We start from the raw sequence: 21,143 nt of genomic DNA, 5'->3' as shown, positions 1-21,143 counted from the left end.
AAAATATAAGCACCAAGAAAGATCAGAGAGCGAGACAGAGGGGAGAGAAAGACATAGAGCAAGGAAGATGAAGAAACAGAGGTCATTCCAAAGCCTTTGCAGCTGCAGACATTTGTGTGTATGTTTGTGTGTGTGTGTGTGTGTGTGTGTGTGTGTGTGTGTGTGTGTGTGTGTGTGTGTGTGTGTGTGTGTGTGTGTGTGTGTGTGTGTGTGTGTGTAAGGGTCAGTAGCCTCTGTTTTAGCAGCTGTACATCTGGATGTCAGGCGTGCAGTGTTTTAGCCAAAAGGTCATAGTGTCAAATCCCATAGCGAACACACACTCACATCTATCTATCCATCGATCAAAGGCATGCATTCATAAATATTACATTTGAATTTTGCTGTCTGTTTTACTTGGTGGGCTTTCCACGGTACAGCCTCTTCAAAAAGTCTCAATGAAACACTTCAAAGTGTGAAGTGCTGCCTTTTTTTGTGGGGAAGAATACTTTTGATATGGTGTGAAATATATTATTAGTCTACTAGTTTGGATTCTTTACTATTTTTATTACTGTTTTACTGTTTATTTATATTACTTGTTTTTTTATTTTTCTATGTGTCTCTTGTGTGCACTGCTGCTGTAATCCTACAATTTCCCTACTGAAATCGAGGATAATCCTTTATTTGTCAACTAGTAAGGATTATCTTATTTTATCTTATCTTATCTTTAAAACACATATTTGTCAATTAATCAATTAGTCTGTTGACAAAACGTCATCTTATTTCACTTTCTGCTACTTAAATGATTAAGATAAGATAAATAAATCGTCAATGAAAGATTGTGATCGATTGGGGAAAAAGCACTTTTTCCTGACAAAAAAATATGTTTTTTAGCTGTTTTCAGCAAAGTAAGTTTTAAGTGCGAGCCGTAATGACTGGTTAATATTGCTTTTGCAATAGAAATCTCAAGGAGTAACCTACATTTTGCTCTTCACTATTCAAGCTACCCACTAGGTTAAAAGTAAAATGCTGCTGGAAAGCAATTCACCTACACAGCAGCAGCCGGATGAAAACATCAAACTGCACTGGACTGGTGCTTCAGCGTGAAGATTGCTCATTGTAATTGTCATGTCTGCTCATGAAATGCCTCACTGAAACCTAAAAGTTGGGAGTATATGCGGCTTGACTTCACAAGATACTAACTTTTGTATGTTCTTTTTTACTTTTCCACGTGGAGCACTGATATTTTACAAATATTTTATTTGAATTCATTTACAAATGTATTTTCAAATATATGTTTTATTTAAATAAGGGAATAAAGCTAGGAATTGTCCTCCAGCCACAAAACAAAGTCATCCAACAGCGTACAATTTTTAGGCCCATTTCACAGTTTTTGCTTATGTTTTTAGGTTGCCCACTAAACAGCTTGGGCGGGGTAGCTTGTGCAAGCACACACATGTACACCCTGTATGAACTCGCATGCACACACACACTTGCCAATTCATCAACTCATGCTTTCTGTGTCTAAGCCAACAGTAGGATGGAGCTGGGCAGAGCAGCTATTGTGTCCCTGGTAGAATTAACTATTGATTTTCTCCTCAGCATTATCAATGCTGTTCTGACAACAAAACAGCGAGGAAACACTAACACACATGGGCGTACACACACACACACACACACACACATGCACAGACTCAGATATTGTACAGTGCGAGACATGCTTTGTAGGAGGCAGCAAAGCCCCACAGGGAAAAGCACAAGTCAAATATGAACACGCTACTGTAATAAGCACACACCAACAAATACGCAAACAATGATGCATGCAAATAATCAAACATTCAAAACAAACTGAACCGAATGTTTTGAGATCCTTCACACATGCATTAGGATAAACACGGCCCCATGAAACATTAGACCGTCTCACAGAACGTAACCTTTGTGAACATCCACTGTTCTCAAATAGGATGCAGAGCTTTAATTACCATTAGTACCACCACCATGGTCAATGTCAATTATCCTCAACCGGTCACCATTTGTGTATTCAAAATGGAGATAACGAACCCCTTTTTCTTTTTGCAGTAAAGAGACAGGCGCCATTGAACTTGTCGCATTCCCCAACACGGGTTTGCTTCACCCTTTCACTAAAATGACGAAAAAACACGTCAAAACATTTTCTCTCAAAAAACCTCTAAAAGCTTCAGTGCCACTTATGCTTGGAAAGAGCAGCATCCCCTCTCCTTTTTGTGTATCATGCCATGAAGTAATCGATTAGACTTGCCACCAAAACTAAACAAACGCATGTAAAATGTACACTTAGGAGCTGACAATCATCTGGATAATGAGTGATTGGTTTGTTCACAGCACTTGTACCAATGTCTCAAATGTAATGTGATTTAGCTCTATCGTAAAGTGAATAAAGTATATTTTTAGTGCACACTTTATTCATATTTTTAAATTAGCAAGTATCATTTCGCTGCAAGCCTGCGTCCTGACCTACTTCTGCCCCACACCGTGACAAGTGTCAAGAAAAAAACAAACACAGAATCCCTCTCTCTTTTTTTCTGCTCCAGCTTCGTGTCTTTCTTATTGACAGGAAGGATACAGCACCGTTCCAACTTAGCACTTGGCTAATTTTAGCTCCCAGAGAATTTCTCTAAAGTACACACACACACACACACACACACCTGTTGGTGTTCATGTCATCTGCGTCTTTGGCACAATGTCATTGACTAATTCTTGGCTGCCTTGAAGCTGATGACAACTTCACAAACACGGCCTGACAGAACGCTACGAACATTCTCAAACATACGAGTGCTGTAATGAGACTAATCTCTCATATCAAATCTGCCAAAGTAAGATGACACTTAGTGTAAGCAGACATACATGTAAACCAAGTGCCCAGGTTGAGTGTATTGAGTAAAAACATAAAAATAAGACCCATTTCTGGTGGGAAGCCTGATGAAGGATGAGAAATTCAATCAATCAAAAATGTGTCACAACTAAAACCACACAGGTACTCCGCTATGCTATAGTTCCCTTTATTTTAGTTTATATAGAATCAGATTTCAGACTCAATGTTCAAAAAAGGTGCAGCCAACAGGCAGATCATATTGATTTGGGGATTTGTTGGCGATATTAGAATAGGATTTTTAATTCCTGCATTGAACTGAATTTGAGTCCGCCTGCAGGTGGGAGATCAACCATCTGGTGACCTGGTGCTGACAAACTTGGAGCTCAACGCTCTAAAGACATTGGAGATGGTCGTGGATTTCCGGAAGAACGCAGCCCCACCCGCCGCCATCACCCTGTGTGACTCCCCCATCAACGCTGTAGAGTCCTTCAGCTCCCTGGGCTCCACCCCCAAGCTCCATCACCAAGAAGGCTCAGCAGAGGATGTTCTTCCTGAGGCAGTTGAAGAAGTTCAACCTGCCAAAGACCATGATGGTGAACTTCTGCCATCATTGAGTTCATCCTCTGCTCCTCCATCAGCAGCTGGTACGCTGCAGCCACGGCCGAGGACAAGGGCAGGCTGCAGCGCATCATCCGCTCCACTGAGAGGGTGATTGCTGTTATCTGCCTTCCCTCCATGACTTGTTCGCCTCCAGGGCAATGAGGCGGGCAAGAAAGATTGTAGCCAACCGCTCTCACCGTTGACACAAACTGTTCGAGTCCCTTTCCTCTAGCAGGAGGCTGCGGTCCATCAGGACCAAGACCTCACGTCACAAAAACAGTTTCTTCCCATCTGCAGTTGGGCTAATCAATAAAGCCCGAGACCTCCACTGAATCAGACACTTTCCCAGGAAAATATCTTACCGTTACTTGGCAATAAACAGTTTCTGATTCTGATTCAGATTCAGATTATATTTCTGCTCTCTTGTATGGCTTTTTTTACTTGAGTAAAGGATCTGAATACTTATTTCGCCATGTACGTATATAGCCTGAATGGGACTGTGGGAGTAACAAATAAGTGTGTAATGTTTGTCTGTATTTATTCCAACCACTCAGCACTTGTCTATCCACAATCTGCATTCATCTGCATGTTTTAACGGACTACATATCATTTTGCCTTGTAGTCCTAACTCATTATTACAGCACAGAGCCAACTAGACTAAACTCGTGTGCATCCTTGTAATTTTCCAGATTTCTTTTCTCCTGTCCTTCCTTCGCTCCTTCCCTCCTTCCCTTTCCTCTTATTTTTAAGGAAGCATGCATTAAATTCACAGATTTTGGGTTCAAGCCAGAAAACTTTAGAGCGCTTTCCCTCTGGTGTATTCCTCTAAATCCATTTAGCTAAGCTCGGCTGCTTTCACATTAACATAGCAGACTGAGATCAACACATTTTAGAAATATTATGACATCGGGATAAATTCACTCCATAAAGATGTTGATTTCTCTGATGGGCAGAAAAACCTACTCTGGGTTCACATCACATTCACTGCGATACCTCTGGTGACTTCACATTACATTCGGCCTGGCTTGGTTAAATCCACATTACCATAGACGTATAAACACATCTGTAGTTGATCTGAGGAGACCTTTTATCTAAAAATTAACTTTTTTTTTACATTTTCAGCTTAGATCCTCGCAAAGAAAACTTATTTTACAGGATAAGGCTTCACATTTGAGAATGCCGAAATCCAATAAACATAATCAATACATTTTCCTGAAATGTTTTATTTTTTAAGCATACTGCATGTATGAGGTTTCTGCAGGACAGCGATATTATGAATAAGTCACATATCTTAGTTTGTTTACAATCCTTGTCTGGATTCATTCCACACTGGTGTCTCTAGTGAGTTTACTTCATATCCATTCATGCAAATGAGGCTGGTAACATTCACATTAATCACACATAACATCAACAAGTCAACTATTCTGGCAACTTCTCAGAACTATAGAAATATCCAGGCACACATTCTTGACATATTAGTATCTCTTATCGATATAGTTGGCGCCCGTGGTTTGCGATTTGGTGGTTGATTATTTTTGCAGGTTGGGCCGTGCAGAGGCTCTCATTAACATGCCGGTGCTGATAATAATAAAAACATACCCGCGGATCACTAAGAGATATAGTGTACGGATGTAGAGCCAACTCGCTTCAGTCCCATCTCTGTTGAGAGGCTCACATGTGGAGTACAGATTGGGCAAGATGTACAAATCAGGTATTTAATACGTTTCAACGTTCAAGACTTTTTCAGTCCCAATACCGATACCTGGACTTTGGGTATCAGCCAATACCGAGTCCCAATCCGATACCAGTGTTTAATTAAAAAGATGGATAACTCACTGTGTGGAAGAGGCTGGGATAATTATTTTGTGTGTAAGGCGATATCAACACTTAACTTATCCTAAATGTTTATCCTGCCATTTGAGTCAGTATGGCACCAATATGCCATATCAGTATTGGTATCGGTCCATCTTTAATGCTGGAGCATTAAAAACCCAAAACAAAACTCTCAACTACTTTCACATTTAGATTAAATATTGATAGAACATGATTGGTGCACAAACATGTGCATCATTACATTTTCCCAACTGAGCCCTGCCAACTTTAAAACCTAGGAGAAGAGCACAGACAACAAGAATACAGAATATCTCTCTTGTAAACTAACCCAAAAACCAGGAGGGAATGTTGTGTTCCATCCATCTCCTCAAAACCAGCATATAAAAAACCTTTTAATTCTGAGGTTTCTACAGCTTCATTTCCACTCAACGTCCTGTTGTTTGTGTGTCCCTCACTACTCCATCCTGCCTCTTCAACCTCCTCCTCCTCCTCCTCCTCCTCCTCCTCCCTCTCTCGTGCCCTCTGGACCTTTCGTCTACCTGCTTCACCCATCCTTTCTCTAACATCGATGTCTCCTGCGACGCCTAATAACTTTTCAACACACCCTCCTTCCTCTCTCCTCTCCATTTCAGCCCTCCTCCTCCTCCTCTTCTCTTTCCGATTATCTCCTGGCGTCTCTGAGCTCTGTCGCTGATAGAGAGCACGCCTGGCTGACACGCCTGGTAATGACGCTCCTAATGCAGATGGCCTCTCCTGCCCTCTTCCACTCACTTTCTCTCTCTCATACACACACATACACACACACACACACACACACACACACACACACACACACACACACACACACACACACACACAAAGAGTATACTAGAAACACACATCCTGATGGCAGCCTACCCCTCTCCCCTCCTCCACTCAGCAGGAGGTCTAAAGCCCTCCTGGGTTAAACAGTAGCTAGAGATGTTCTAAAGAGGATAAGGAGAAAAAAGCATGGCGAACACTAAATTTGTCTCATTTTTCGAGCCACAGTCACCGACGCCAAAAAAACCTTGCTCTTTAGACACGCACCTGCAAACCAACCCTGCACACACTCACATGTTCAAACAGCTTACCAACCATCTTCATGTATTCTCCATAATTATTGTAATAAGTGGGACAATTTGACTAATAATAGGAATCTGTTTTTTCGCATGAATATTTTGACTCTCTTCCTGCACCATGCTATATTGATTTTGCCCCAGCTGTCAATCCCGTCTCCGCTGAGGGCATTGTTGCTCATTTTTCATTGTTGACTATGTCACGGCCCTAACCCACAAAAAGCACTGAATTAATCTCTCACAGTCTCACAAATACACAAAGTAAAAGAGCAGCAGCTCCTCTCAAGTGCAATTCATGACTTCATTCGATCTTTAAAAAGACTGGTTCACCTAAATGACAAACACAGAATATTTTCTCACTTAACCCTGAGGGCATCCAGGCATGCAGATGGATGTTGTTGTATTTATCTGGGTTTTGAGAGATTTCTGCCTGCACAGCCAAGAAGTGGATATGAACTGAATTTAGTTTGTGGTGCTTCAAAACATTGAAAATAGCATTTTTATAAATTCTAAAGTGATGTGATGTGTCCAGAGACCGCATCCCCGTTCCTCTGAATAATCCACAGAACACGAGGTGAACAACATTAGAAAATAGTTCCACATATCACGGTTGTCCAGAGAAGCACAGTCACTGTAAATAAGTGTTGCTGTTGCATTTTTCAATGCAATACTCAACACTTTGAACACCATTTACAAAATTCCCTTCACCTTCATTGTATAGGGGTGGTGGTGAGAAACTCAAACATGGATAATTTATCCGTGTGGCTAAATCCTTACAAAAGATTTAAAGAGAAAAAAATGAATGTGTTTTCATAATTTGGGTGAATGACCTTCAAGTCATGTTGTGATTGATTGGCAGCTTCCTTAGAGGAATACACTGAGGGCAGCCAGTCGGTCAGTTAACCAACACCAATAGAAACACAATATACTTTTAAAATGAAATGACAATCTGAACTTTGTCTCATTTGGAAAGTGACCCCTGGCCAAATTGCACAAAATCCAAAACCAATATGGCACACTGTCAAATAAAAACGCTGAGAATAGATCACTTTCTCTCTTCTTTTACAAACTGAATCTTCTAAATTATCTTAAAAATGGAACAGAGACACTTGGCCTATTCAGTAGCCTACATATGATTGGCTTTGGAAACGCTGTTCTCGTCACTTTCCCGCCAGTAAAGCCCCATTTTAGTGCAGTAAAAAGTGTACAGTCCTCATTATGAGTGACTGGAACTGTGAGAAAAGTTGAAAACATTTGGGGTGGACACAACTTTGGAGACCAGATGACATCTGGAGCACAATGATGAGCTCTGTAAAGGGCAATCCAGATGACACATATCTGTGTTATGTTTGTACATACTTGAGATCAAGGTCTAACACATTGACTTGATTTATGAGTCTGAAAATAACAAACAAATCCAAGCAACACTTCTGGCCACTGATGATTTACACTGTTTCTCAAAGTCCTCAGGTCACAAACAACGGTCCGCTTACAAGCATCTGTCTCTCTTTGTGTGTTCGCTCTTGTGTGTTTGTTTTGATTGGGGTCAACACGGTTTGTCATTGAAGGGGTTTCCCATATTATTTGCCCTTTTGTGTCAACGATAAACAACAGTAAAGAAACCCAACAGGAAAGAGGTTGCGTGTTCTTGGTGAGGACGCGTAACAGTGTCCTTCGTGACTATTTCCGCCTCAGCTAGCTCAAACGTGGAGCTAGCCGTTGACTAATTAGCTTATTAAGGGTAATGAGCAGCGGCCCCGAGGGCGTGACCTCGAGCTCTGCGCTAAATTACTCTCGCGGTGCCGAGTATTGGCGTATTGATCCCGAGTCCTATCGATCCGTGACTTATCAGTTCTCGTGAGGACTCACCTCTCTGCTGGCCATAGCTGCATTGCCATAGCAACGCGGTCAGAAGCACGAGCCGGAGTCGCTTCATGTCGTCTTGAGTTTTGATATCGTAGCGCGCGCGCTGCGGAGTCCTCTCGCGCAGCTCGTGTTGCGTTTAGTGTCAGAGGAAAGTTTCACAGAAGTTGACCCAAACTCTCTCTCTCTCTCTCTCTCTCTCTCTCTCTCTCTCTCTCTCTCTCTCCACTCCTCCTCTTGCTCTCAGTTGTTCTGATAGATAGATAGATAGATAGATAGATAGATAGATAGATAGATAGATAGATAGATACTATACATAGATGATTACTATACCACAATTGCAAATACTCAATTACAAGTAAACGCCCTTAATTCATCACTTTTCTCCACTACAAACCTTAACAAAAGAGTTATTGTTATGATATTATCAAATTATTATTTCTGATGCAATAGAGTTTGGTCATTTTTATGTTTTAGCTGGTTGAGAGTTTTTATCTTAACTCGGCCAGTTTAATAATCTGTTGGATATAGTTTTTATTACCTGATCCGGTGTTTTGTATGTCCAATATTATTATTACAAAGTTATTATTAGCCTAACTATATCCGTCAAATACATGTAAAATGGATATAATATACAACATTTGCCTTTGAAATGTAATGGAGTAAAGGTATATGGTCGCATAATCATCTTAAATGTTTTTAAACTTCACATCTTGGGGCTTTTTTTTTATGGCAACCCTGAATTTGTGTAATCAGATTACGTTTTACGCTGAGCCTTTAAGCTGTATTGTAAGTGAACTTTCCACAGCTGAAAAACAAACAAACTGTGAACTCTTTGAGCATGAGGCAGATTCTAAACCCATAAATCCGTAAAGGGGTTTAAAGCTACTGTACATCAGTCTTCTGCAGAACTTTTGGAAATAAAAGCTTTAAACTCAAAGCAAATGAACTGTTGCATCAGCACAGCTTTGGCTATACCACAAACAAAGAGAAGGCAAAAGAAAAGAGTTGAAAAGCAGTGAATGGACGGAACACTTCAGAAGTGAAGAGTTGGACAGAAGTTTTGGCGTAGTTGTGTCCAGTGAGTTACACAACTGTTCTGTGGCTCCTCCTGCTGCCCTGCTCAACTCACCACAGTCAGGGGCCAAACTGGAGCACCAACAATCATTAAAGCACAGCCAAAGGTGCATACAGAGTCCTAAAGTATTGTGTTCTTAATTGAAGCTTCCTAAAAAGTTTCTAAAGTGGAACAACCAAGCTGAAGTAGATTTTTAATGACGATGCAAAGGTTGCTGATTAATGACACAGATAGCACAGTTAGTAATTATCAAAACAGAACCGTTACGCCTGTAGGTTAACATTTTAATTACAGCAGTGTTATTGTATCATGTGAGTTTATATTTATATCAACATGTAAAGGTGGATATATTTTTATTCTGCAAAAAGTGAAAAGTGAAGTTTTGCCCTCCACTTAGTCCCAGACTTCTATGTGAAGGCCACTTAGCTGTTTACTCCACTGTTGGAAACACCAGCATATTATAATGTTACAGCTCACCAACTTGTCAATCACTTCACACACCTGTGCATGTGTGTAGTTATGCAAGTGCGCTCGTGCAGTTGTGTGTGCGTGTGTGTGTGTGTGTGTGTGTGTGTGTGTGTGTGTGTGTGTGTGTGTGTGAGTGTGAGTTTGTGTGAGATGCTGTTGTTTGTACAGTTTCTTTACAGGCAGACATTGTGAGTGTGTGTGTCTGGTGGTACTTTGTGTATGAGTATGTGTATGTTTTAGTGAAGCTCCCCCAGACCCTGAGACCTCCAGAGAAAGGGAGGCTGACTCTGCACACAGTGGGGCTGAAGATGGGCTCTCTTCGCTGGGCTCGGAGCTCTGGGCAGCCCTGGAGTGCTGCTGGGTCACTGTGGGGCTGGGCAGCGTCAAGACTGCATCTGGACTGGACATCAAAGTGAGTCACATTCATACATTACAATTATTGATCTTAATCTAAATGTACATCTGAATATAATAGGTGCATTATCATCAACAAAGCTGTTTTGTGTTTTTAGCATAATATATTAAACTTCAGTCATGTCAAATATCTGTCAAGATTATAGATAAGCAGAAATGTTTAAATGTTTTTTGGGGGTTAATCATAAATATATACCTGTTCTAATATAAAACACTATGCATTTACATACGCATAAATAGATAAGTGAATTGTATTTATATAGCTCTTTTCAAGAGTGGGAGTGACAAGGTGCTTTACAAGTCAAAAAGAACCTATTTGGTGTTCTTTTTATATATTAATATTGTTCTTAATATATAATCTATTGTTCTTTTTCATTAAATTAATCTACTCCAGTAAATTACCCCAGCATAGTAAAATGTTTTTAATAGTTTGATGTGGTCTGTCAAGTGCATTATGTCATTTTGCATGAGAAGGAATGGCCATTGAGAGCTTCAGTAATTTTTTTAACTGGCCAAATGCTCACACAAGTTGGTCTCCCTATCGGAGTAAAAATATGGTGGATTAAAGTAGCCGAGGGCACAGAGATCAACTCAAAATCTAATAGAGTGGTTTTGATCAGCAGGTTATTTCAGGAGGATGAAGAGATGCTGATTCTGACCCACAGTGATGAGTTGAACAGAACCTATGGCGAGGACATCACAAACCAAAATAACACAAATACAACCTCATTTAGAAGAAACGTCCAGTCTGAGCAAGATAATCCCAGTGTCCCAGAATTCACCAGCGCCGTACTGCAGGAGAGCCCAGTTTTTAAAGAAACCAGAGCTACTGTAATCTCCACTGGACCCAGAACCATCACCATAACTTCAGCGGTTTCCACTGTAGACTCCTTCCGGTTAAAAAACACCAACGGTTATGGCAAAGGAGGAAGATCCTCGGAGATGGACGCTGACAAGATGGGAAGCAACAGTGAGGAGAACCAGAGCTTCAACCAGAGCCAAGAGAACGAGATTGGATCCTGCAGGACGTTTAGAGGGAATATACAGAAAGAGAGACTTTCTGAGGATGGAAAGGAGGAAAACGAAGGAGAGGAAACTGTGGCGGGGACTTCTCAGTTCTGTACCAGCCTGGATGAAGAGAGGAGGATGAGGAGGATGAGTTTGGCTAATTCAGTTCAGAGCCCCAATACCGGCCACAGAAGTGTGAATCCCACTCTCACCATCACCGCCTGGGAGGCTGGCTGGAATGTCACAAATGCTATACAGGTAGACTGATTCAGAATTAGGCATGGTCAGAAATCATTTCCATACAGAGGAAAAAAATACATTGCAATATAGATATGGTGACTTTCCTATTTTAACCCATTACAATGTTGTGGTTCTTCTCATTATTTTATCGTATTAACACCAGTTTAGTTTATCAATTCAGATTACTGTAAATCATTGTCGAACTCCGTTGTTTATTTTAGACTTATTGTTGAGACGAAACGGTGGAACTCTCACGTTTTTCCATTTTTCAAGTTCATTTCAGTTCATCATCAGATCAGCTCACTTGACTTTGCCTAAAAAACAGCAAGTCCCATAATGCACCACCAGCAGGCTAGTGCTGGCTGCTCAATATGTTTTCTTACTTCCCAGGCAGCTGTATCATGTAACTACTGGGATCCCTCTTTGATCCCATTCACTGTTTCCTTAAACGACAATAACCCCAAATTCCTCCCAATATGCACTATATGTGGGGGAAAACATCCAACACTCAGTCACAGAAGACGTAAGCCTCTGCCAAATCAATGTACTGTAATGAAGAATGACACAAAGCCTAATCCATTACAATGAATAATATGTGTTATTTAAAGTTATTTAATTATTGAGAAGCAACCCAGTTGTGAAGCCCAATTGTTCCTCGTTTCTAATTTTGTGTTGGCTGCTGAGTTTGATTTTCTGATAACATAACCCATGTGTACTGCAGCTGCAAACTTGGTATTCATTATTTGGTTGCTTCAATTTCAGCATCTCGTTCCTTGTTTTTATCAAAAACGTTATTTCTCTCGCTTGCAAAATGCAAATGTCAATGTAAAGGCCCACCGTTTAGGCAGCGAGCTGCACAGTACATTCAAAAACCATTAAGCATGCAGACTATTTGATTTGTCATTATTTAAATACGTATACCAACACATGATATTTAGTAGATAAACAAGTATTTTATGTGCTTGGTTTATTGATGCTACTCTATCTTTCTGAGAGCCTGATGTTTTTCTGTTTTAATTAGAGACCAGATTTATTCCGTATTGCTGGTCTGAATTCCCCATTCAAATCCATGATTCGTTAACTTGTGTAAACTCAGTGCTTAGATATATTTGAATTAATTTGTTCCTGAAACACTTCTGTGAATTGAATAGTTTCTGTTTGACGTTTTTTTAACTGCAGCAACTGCAGTTGTTGTTGTTGTTTCTTTGGGGGTGGGGTGGCGGGCTGAAACAGTATGGGCTTGTTTCAGGGGTTGGTTCATGTTTTGTAGGTTATTCATTACCTCCAGCTCAATGTAATCAGGAACCTGAACCAAATGGATTGCTTAGTAATCCATTTGGTTGAGGTCACAGAAAGGTTAAGTTGAAGTGACTACTGGATGACTAACAAAGCAAAAAGGAGTCTTTTTTTTTTAAAGGTGGTGATTCACTGAATGCTTGAAAATCTCAGATGTTGATGAATGACCACGGAGTAACAATAACAGACACATAATGTATCTGATGTACAAACATCAGAGCCATGATGACAGCTCCATTTGTTAAGAGACTAACAGGTGTCTTATGAATGGGGGGAAAAGAACATCAGTGTTATCTCCTATCAAGGCTAAAAAGAGAAGAATATATTTTCTGGTGGTTGTATATTGATGCCAACATAACTATGTGATATGAATGTCTGCCAGCTTAATAAAGTTTTTATTAGAGATTGAATCTGCTGCCAAAAATTCATAAAAACAGCTCCAGCTCTCAAGACTTGGGAATATAATGAAACTCAGTTTTAATTCCGACCTGACTGTTAATGAGACAGATCCTATTTGTGTGGCTTCATGGCAGATGAGAGACATGGCCCTTTTGTTTCTGATGCTGACAATTTAACTGCCTGTGATTGTCTGCTTTTGAGCCTCATCTTACTTTAAACTGGTTTGGAAATTGTAAATAGGTTTTTTCAAATCCAAACACAGGCCACAGGGAAATGTGAAGTGTTCAGATTTTGCTTTTGGGAAGATTGCAGTCAAAAGTTATTTGGTTCATCATGCTGCCAAATACATCCCAAGACCCTGCGAAAAAAGTGAGGCTGGATAAATGCTAGTTGTAGAAAAAAAAGAAGCAGAATCTGGGTTGATCCGCAACAGTCTGGTAGCTGCCGAAGGCCCTGCTGGAGTCTGGGCTGAAGGACTTTCTGGTGAACGTGCATGAACCTGATTTAGCCGGAATTGGTCCACGTGGCTTCGATGAAAAGCATTAATTTTAAGAATCAAAATACATAAAAGCCAATCGTCTCGCTGATGGTCTTGTTTACTTATGTAGGTCATAGAGGCATCAGTATTAGATTGAGTACCTCACAGTAACTTTAAAAGTCAAACCTGTTTCTGCTCACGTCTGCCCCACCTCATCCCCTCGTGGTGCAGGGAAATACATTTCTCTATCACTTTTTTTGTGCACAGGGCATGTGTTTGCATAAAACATTGTGCATGACCTGAGGAGCAGCGGTTGAAATCTTGCACCTGGGGTGTCCCGACAGGAGCAGTTAATGTGCAATAATCTTCTACTTTTTTCAGCATGTCTCCCTGAGGTATCCTTGCTGCTGTGTGGTCAATATTGATTATTTAGTTTAAGGTATATGGGGTATATGGTGCATTGGGTGACAGTTTATTGCAGGATAAATCTAAATCTCCGTCTCCCTCAGAGCCAATCAGGAATTTTCTTTCCTCCCTCATCGTACCCAAAGCTCCATCCGCATATGCGTAGCAGACACAAAATAGGAACTTGAAAGAGAGAGAATGTGTGCTTGTCTGTTTATGGGTGCACAGTGTGTGTTACTGTTCGTGTCTGAGCCTCCACAACTCCGTCAGTGAGTCTGTGTAGCTCCATGTAGCAACATTGAAAAAGCAGCAGCTCCATCAAAGTAGTCTCCTTGGATCTCCCCTCATCCTCTTCCTCCTTCAACCTCCTGCTCTCTAGGCGTGACATCCCACCTCTCCTTCCTCTATTCTCTGTTTCTGTCTCCCTTCCTCCTCGACCCTCTTCTCTTCTTGCGTCCCACCTCCATTTCTCCCCTCTCCCTGGCAGTCACTGAGGTTTTCCCTCGGTTGTGGGCCAAAGCTCGACTCTTCTCTTCCTTCTGCTCCTGCTGGTCTCCTGCATGCTCGAACTCTCCAGGCATCACGCCAAAGCTCTCCTCTCGCCTCCTAATCTTCCAGCCACTCTTTCCTCTTCAACGGTCTTCCTTAATCTCTCCTTTCCTCTTTTCTTGCAACAAAGTTTCTGAGTTCTCACATTTTAATGATTTTCAGTGAACATTTCTTATGGAAGTGAGTTCAAATGCATCCTGCAGTATATACAAATTGTTTGATTTAGAGGTATTCAATGTACTATATTATCTTTACCTTGACCTTCTTGTTCCTCAAACTTTGCATCACATTTCACCTGTTACATTTTTGGTTATTACTACTCACTTTCCTTACGCCTACCTATTTTTCATAATAATATATATATATATATATATATATATATATATATATATATATATATATATATATAAAAATATATAATTTTATATATGTTGTTATCCTTTTGTTTGTCTTAAAACTGTGACATATTGTTTGTACATTTCAAATGTTTTAAGACAATGAATTCAGTAATACATATTTCAGTTTCTGTACTGTTTGTATTTTTCTAATTCTTACTTTTCCTGTGGAACTTAATGGTAAATATGAAAATAAGTGTAGCGGATGAGAGAGTTTCTTTTAATCATCATCATTTTTGCTTTTGCTCTAACAGTATGACAGTATAGAGACAGGAAACAGGGATAAAGAGATCTAATGACTCAGCCAGGGCCGAACCAGAAATTGTTATGGCTACATGGCTATTTCTATTTTGAGGCACCTTTTTAAATGAAGGTCTCTTCTTATTTCTAATTCCCCTCACAATCCGACCCATCTATGCTCTTTCTTTCCACCTCTCTCATCTACCTCCAGGGGATCTTTGTGTTGGGTTTACCCTTTGCCCTGGTCCAGTCAGGTTATGTGGGACTTGTTCTGCTGGTTCTGTCCGCCTGGATCTGCAACCACACCGGGAGAATTCTGGTGGCCTGTCTGTATGAAGAGGTACAAAGGTGTGTCCATTGTATTCTATACATTTGGTGTCAATTGATATCTGCAATATCGATTTATGATTAGGTTACATACATTGTATTACGTAAAATAACTTTATTACTACTGTCTGCTTTTTTAAATTACTGATAGCAGCTATACTAAGCAATTTATTTAGCTTTGTGTGCTGGAGCACTTCTGGGCCGTACTTCCCCAAAAGCACTTGTCACTGTACTCAGTGGGATGTTTTTATTTGAAGTCATTGTTGGCTGAGTTTGAGTTTCTGCAGATGGTGCTCTCCACTCTGTATATTCAGCAATGGCGACTATCATTTCTGACAACAGATTCGTTCTTATATTTATTCCTTCTGTTCTATTCAGACTCCTCGGGGAATCTCACCCCAATCGTGGTTTGAACACGGAATAGAGAGCTCCTAAAGTCCAAATATACAAACATGTTATTCTGTTCATTCAGCAGTGGCGAGCAACCACTGCCACAGCTTAAAGATTTGGAAAAATATCCATTTGTGGTTTGAGTTTACTGTTGCCTCATTGATTTCAGAGTTTGTATTTTGAATATATGTAGCTGGCTGTAAAAAACATCTCATTTTGCTGACTTCAATCACTGGAACATTAGCCATAGCTCATAGTAGTTCAACGACAGCATGCTGTCGCTTTAAAAAAAGTGAGAATGGTCATAAACAATCCATCACAGTAAGACGGTGCTTGTATCTTTCAGTGGAGGCTCGGTGTCAATGGTCAGAGTCCGGCACAGCTACCAGGACATAGTGGAAGCCGGCTGCAGAGGACTGTGGCCCAACGGGCCTGCACTGGGGGGGTGGATGATTAATGTAGCTCAGGTAACACACACATACTTATAAACCAACGCTCACACATCCTCTATTTTGCAAGTCAGTCTGCACATAAATTGGGTCTTGAAATGTTTCTTACAACAGAATACTTAAAGATGAAGTATTCATTATTCAAGATGTAGAATAGATGAAAAGAAATGTCCTTATTTTCCCACAATAGACAGTAAATACATGAAGTAAACATCTGGTTTCTTCTTTTACTTCAGGTCATTGAGCTGTTGATGACCTGCACCCTGTATCTGGTCGTCTCCACCAGTCTGTTGTCTGACTGTCTCTCAGGGATGGCTGTTCCAAGACCAGTGTGTTCTCTGGCGTCTCTGGTGTTCCTGCTGCCTTGCCTGCTGCTGACTGATTTCAGACCAGTCTCCACCCTCAGCCTGCTGTGCTCCCTGGCACACATAGTGATCAGGTGATTGAATAGGAGACTCATCAGGTTTGTGCTGACAGAGCAGTAAACTTGTGCACGCCGTCAGATGATCGGCATCAGCTCACAAACTCACCAATCCTATTGAATCAAGGCGGTCGTCATAATCTGCTCTCATTTACAGCCTTGTGATGCTTTTGCAGCTGCTGCTGGTTATGCTGTCTGCTCCCACCTGCTTCACTGATGTAACTGGTTGTTTGATTTGTTTCTCATGCCAGGTGTCTTGGAAGATGGAACTTTGGTTTATATTCCGTGTGCATACACACATTTCTCCTCATTTATTTCCCTTACAATTCAAGGCTTAAGTAGGGAGAACAACATTTTATCTTGACCTTTATATTTTTTTAATTGGGAATTACCCTCTGGAGCAGACGTTAAGTAATCAAGTAAAAATAACCATTTGTTGCATACACATACTGGTAAATAATAAACACAACATTGAACTTGTTTTGTAAAAGATATCTGAAAACTATAAGAATGTGTTTACGTCAGTCATTGCAGTGTCTTTTTATTGGTCTTGTCTTGTGTGCTTTTTTGGTTAGATATAAAAGGGATCCACATAATAATAGCTGAACATATACAGGGTTCTGATTATTAAAATTGCAATTACAGATTATGGACTATGTATCCTATTTTATTCAGAAAAAACACAACATCACTGTCCACTGAAAACCATGTATCTCTCCAAAACATCACCTTTACTGGGCTTTTCTGTGAACGAACGTGTTTATATGGTCTGTTTAGCTTAAAGGAGAAGGACAATCTTATTAAACCATACTGAACAATTAAGATTTTTTATCTGAAAATAAAAAATCCTTTGGACAGTGATAATAAAGTATTTTGGTAATGTGATTCAAATTCTCAGACCCTTTATTAATTTTTGCTTTTGTTTTATGTTTGTGTCTTTTCTTTTGTTCCTTATGTGCTGTACAGTGATGTAGCTCAGTGGTAGAGTGCATGCTTTGCATGTATGAGACCCTGGGTTCAATCCCTGGTATCGCGGCTGTAACTCATGGGAGAGAGCAGTCCCTCTGAAACCACAAGGTCGCTGGCTCGATCCCTGGTTGAACTGGCTGCTCCCCACGTCGGAGTGCCCCTGAGCAAGACCCTGAACATTTACCAGTTCCGTGGGTGCCTCATGGCGGCACACCTTTCTGCACTAATGTTCATACATATTAGTTAAATGTTAATGCTCATGCTTAGTTTCTATGTTCTACATTGTTGTCCTTAATGTCTTTTTTATATTCTCTTGTTTATTTGTATATAATATGTACATAGGTACGAAGAGAGCAAAGTGTAACCGGAGTCAAAAGTCCATGTCTGTGTACACACACATGGCCAATAAAGCTGATTCTGAATCAGAAAATGCAGAGACCAATTTCCCCGAGGCGATTAATAAAGGATCATTTCATTCATTTCATTAATTGTATTTTATTTTCTATGATATTTATATTCCTTAAATCGTTTTTCTCGTCTGGCTTTCGCCAGAAAGCTCTTACTGGACCGTCCTGGACAAATAAATGTTGAATGAATAAATAAATGAAAGGATTATCATTCTATTATTTTTAGATGCTTTTTAGATGAGCATTATTTCTCATCTTCTCTCATTTTGTCTCCCTGACCCTCTTTCAGCCTGTTGGTCATGGTGTACTGTCTGAGTCGAGCCAGCAGCTGGTCTTGGTCCAGTCTGTCTCTGTCTGTGGACCCGCAGGACTTCCTCGTGTCCGTGGGTGTCATCATCTTCTCTTACACCTCTCAGATCTTCCTCCCTCCTCTAGAGGGCAGTATGGAAGACAGAGGGCAGTTTAACGCCATGCTGGGATGGACTCATGGAGCCGCCTGCATCATGAAAACTCTGTTTTCTTTACTGGTTAGTGACATTGTGTTACACAGCAAATGTTCTTGTACTTTCAATAACATTATTTGAGTTGATACATTTGCTTGTATGAGTTTGTGATGCCTCTAACGGGACTGAAACAAATGTTTTGTGAGGATAAATATACTGACACATGCATAGTATATATAGTGAAATATATATAGTGCAGTTTTATTTTAATTTGTCGATCGCCAAATATCCAAAAGCCGTGGAGACAAAAAATAAATGTACACTTGGCTGGACATCTGGCCGACAACAGCAGGTCTAATCAAGCGATGGAAGAAGGGAATGACAAATGGAGTGATTAATTGACTGATTGCATTGATTGTTTACCTCCTCCATTAGGCCGTGCTGACCTGGGGGCCAGAGACCAGTGAGGTCATCACAGACAACCTGCCCTCTGACCTTCGACCTCTTGTCAACCTGAGTCTGCTGGCCAAAGCCCTGCTGTCCTACCCTCTGCCGTTCTACTCTGCTGCTGAAATACTACAAACCTGTCTGCTTGGAGGTGAACACTACTGACCGGCCTATTTAATTTCAAACCACTGACCTTGCCCAAATTATTGGAAGAAATATTATAAATATAAAAATACTATTTATTCAAGTGTGTTCCCACGAGGTTAAGACTGACTGTGGATCTATATTTTATATGTAAAATTGGCTGATATGTAGATAACACATGGCCCAAGGAAACTGTAATTTCCTTTACACATTTCTAAATACTCTAAAGCATCAGGAGCCTGAAGAAGCAGGCCTGAGGCTGGAGTTTCCCTGGATGGTTAATAAAAATAGCATTGAAGAACGTTATTTAGTGACATTTATACGCTCTCCCATGCTAACCAGTTAACTTTGAGCATAACATTTAGAGGTCATCTGTGTTTAGCTGTGGTTAGACGGAGCAGCGTCCAGGTGGGAATCTCTGCAGGTGTTTCAGTGTGAAGAATGCTGGTACAGAGCGTGACAGCCTAGTTGGCTCTCAATATTAGTTTGTTTAGCGCACAGATCACCACTTATGTTACTTATTGGCTTCCACCCTCAAGCCTCACCCTTACAGATGATCAAAATATGCAACTTGTAATTAAAAAAAACAAGCAAATATCAAATGCTATTTATTTTAATTTGAGAGCTAAGGGTTCGGAGAAACTAATGTTTTCACTGTCAACGCATTTCTCAACCTGGCTGAACTTTACTTGCTGATTGACTGTCAACAATCATGAAGTCATCACATTACTTTATTCGTGGTGTGGTGTGGTTTAGTTTAATGATGAATATTTTTGCTTGGCAAATGCAAAGGTTATTTAAAGCTTCTCAGTCCTCCACAGGTTTTATTTAGAACACAATTGTCAATTCATACTGTAAATAATGTCACTAACTTGATTCTTGTACGATCTCATTAAAACGTTGTCCTCCTGTAAATAACGCACTATATGATTTTAAAGTAGGTGGCTGATGATGCCTCTATATAGAAGCAACTTGGAAACAATGAGTCAGAATAGAACAACCCATAAACAAAAGTTGCTTTGCAGGTGCAACACTTGTACAAATTGCCACCAAACGCAACTTCTCTGCTTTGATCTTTCGACAGACGTCTCATCCCACTCCAAACATGGAGGTCGAGGTGTGTCTCGTACGGCCCTGTTGGTCCGCACCACCTTGCTGATGACATCATACCTACTGGCCCTGCTAGTCCCCAGGTTCTCCCTGTTGATGGGTTTGACAGGCAGTGTGACCGGGGCGGCCATGACACTCATACTGCCGTGCCTTTTTCACCTGAGACTGCAGTGGGGCCGCCTCACTGTGGAGGAGCGGCTGATAGATGTGTGCATACTGAGTCTAGGAGTCATTTGTAGTGTGTCCGGTGTGATCTGTTCAGTGAAAAGACTGGTGGGAGGATGATGTAGGATGATGGATAGATGAATGCACAGATGGACAGACAGGCGGATGGATCGGTGGGCAAATTTATTGTGTTAGAAAACTGTATCAGCGCATGATATCTCTGGTCATTGAAGCAGCATTTCATATTAACTCTGGTTCAAATAACTAAGTGTAATGACAAAGGGGTCAAAAGCGTCAAATCTACTGAGAATTATTATCCACTCTGCAGTTCCCCTCACAGACCTTTGAAGTGTCTTCCAGCTCATGTTTTTGGTTTGTGGTCCACAACTTCACTATATCGGTTCAACATCAGTGTCATCTTCAGCCACAGCAGGCAGGCAGCTGTTCTCAGCAAAAAAATGACACTAAGTTAGCAAAGCCTGTTAAATGAGTTTGCACATTTCTGTTGCCTCCAAGTGGCCAAAATAATCCATTATTGCAGCTTAAAACATTCTTATTAAATAGTCTTAAGGTCTGTTTACAAGTTCAAATTCTTAAATATTACTTTTCTGAACATTTTGGATGTAGATATGAGTAGAGTATGTATTATATTTGCAAGAATTTGATTGTTTTGTGCTTTGA

At 40.5% G+C, this 21,143-nt stretch overlaps 2 protein-coding genes across 2 annotated transcripts in view; one reads left to right on the top strand and one right to left on the bottom strand.

The window, feature by feature from the left end:
• The window catches only part of lama2 (laminin, alpha 2), a 177,849-nt gene extending 169,546 nt beyond the window's left edge, over positions 1 to 8,303 (bottom strand). The window contains exon 1 of the mRNA XM_079214692.1: positions 8,227 to 8,303. Within this exon, the coding sequence (XP_079070818.1) occupies positions 8,227 to 8,293 (67 nt within the window). The 5' untranslated portion in view covers positions 8,294 to 8,303. The remainder of the gene's footprint in view (positions 1 to 8,226) is intronic.
• Positions 8,304 to 9,519: 1,216 nt separating this feature from the next.
• On the top strand, positions 9,520 to 20,582 carry LOC306734415 (vesicular inhibitory amino acid transporter-like; the record flags this gene model as incomplete). Its single annotated transcript, XM_079215772.1, has 9 exons — positions 9,520 to 9,536; positions 10,007 to 10,178; positions 10,814 to 11,446; positions 15,402 to 15,538; positions 16,254 to 16,374; positions 16,593 to 16,795; positions 18,443 to 18,680; positions 19,032 to 19,194; positions 20,272 to 20,582. The coding sequence occupies 9 exons, from the start codon at positions 9,520 to 9,522 to the stop codon at positions 20,580 to 20,582; spliced, it is 1,995 nt and encodes a 664-aa protein (XP_079071898.1).
• Between the last annotated feature and the right edge of the window lie 561 nt (positions 20,583 to 21,143).

Source organism: Taurulus bubalis (genome assembly GCF_910589615.1).
Source record: "Taurulus bubalis genome assembly, chromosome: 3".
Taxonomy (NCBI): domain Eukaryota; kingdom Metazoa; phylum Chordata; class Actinopteri; order Perciformes; family Cottidae; genus Taurulus; species Taurulus bubalis.
Note: the sequence above shows the minus strand (reverse complement) of the source record. Positions and strands in the feature narration are given on the sequence as shown.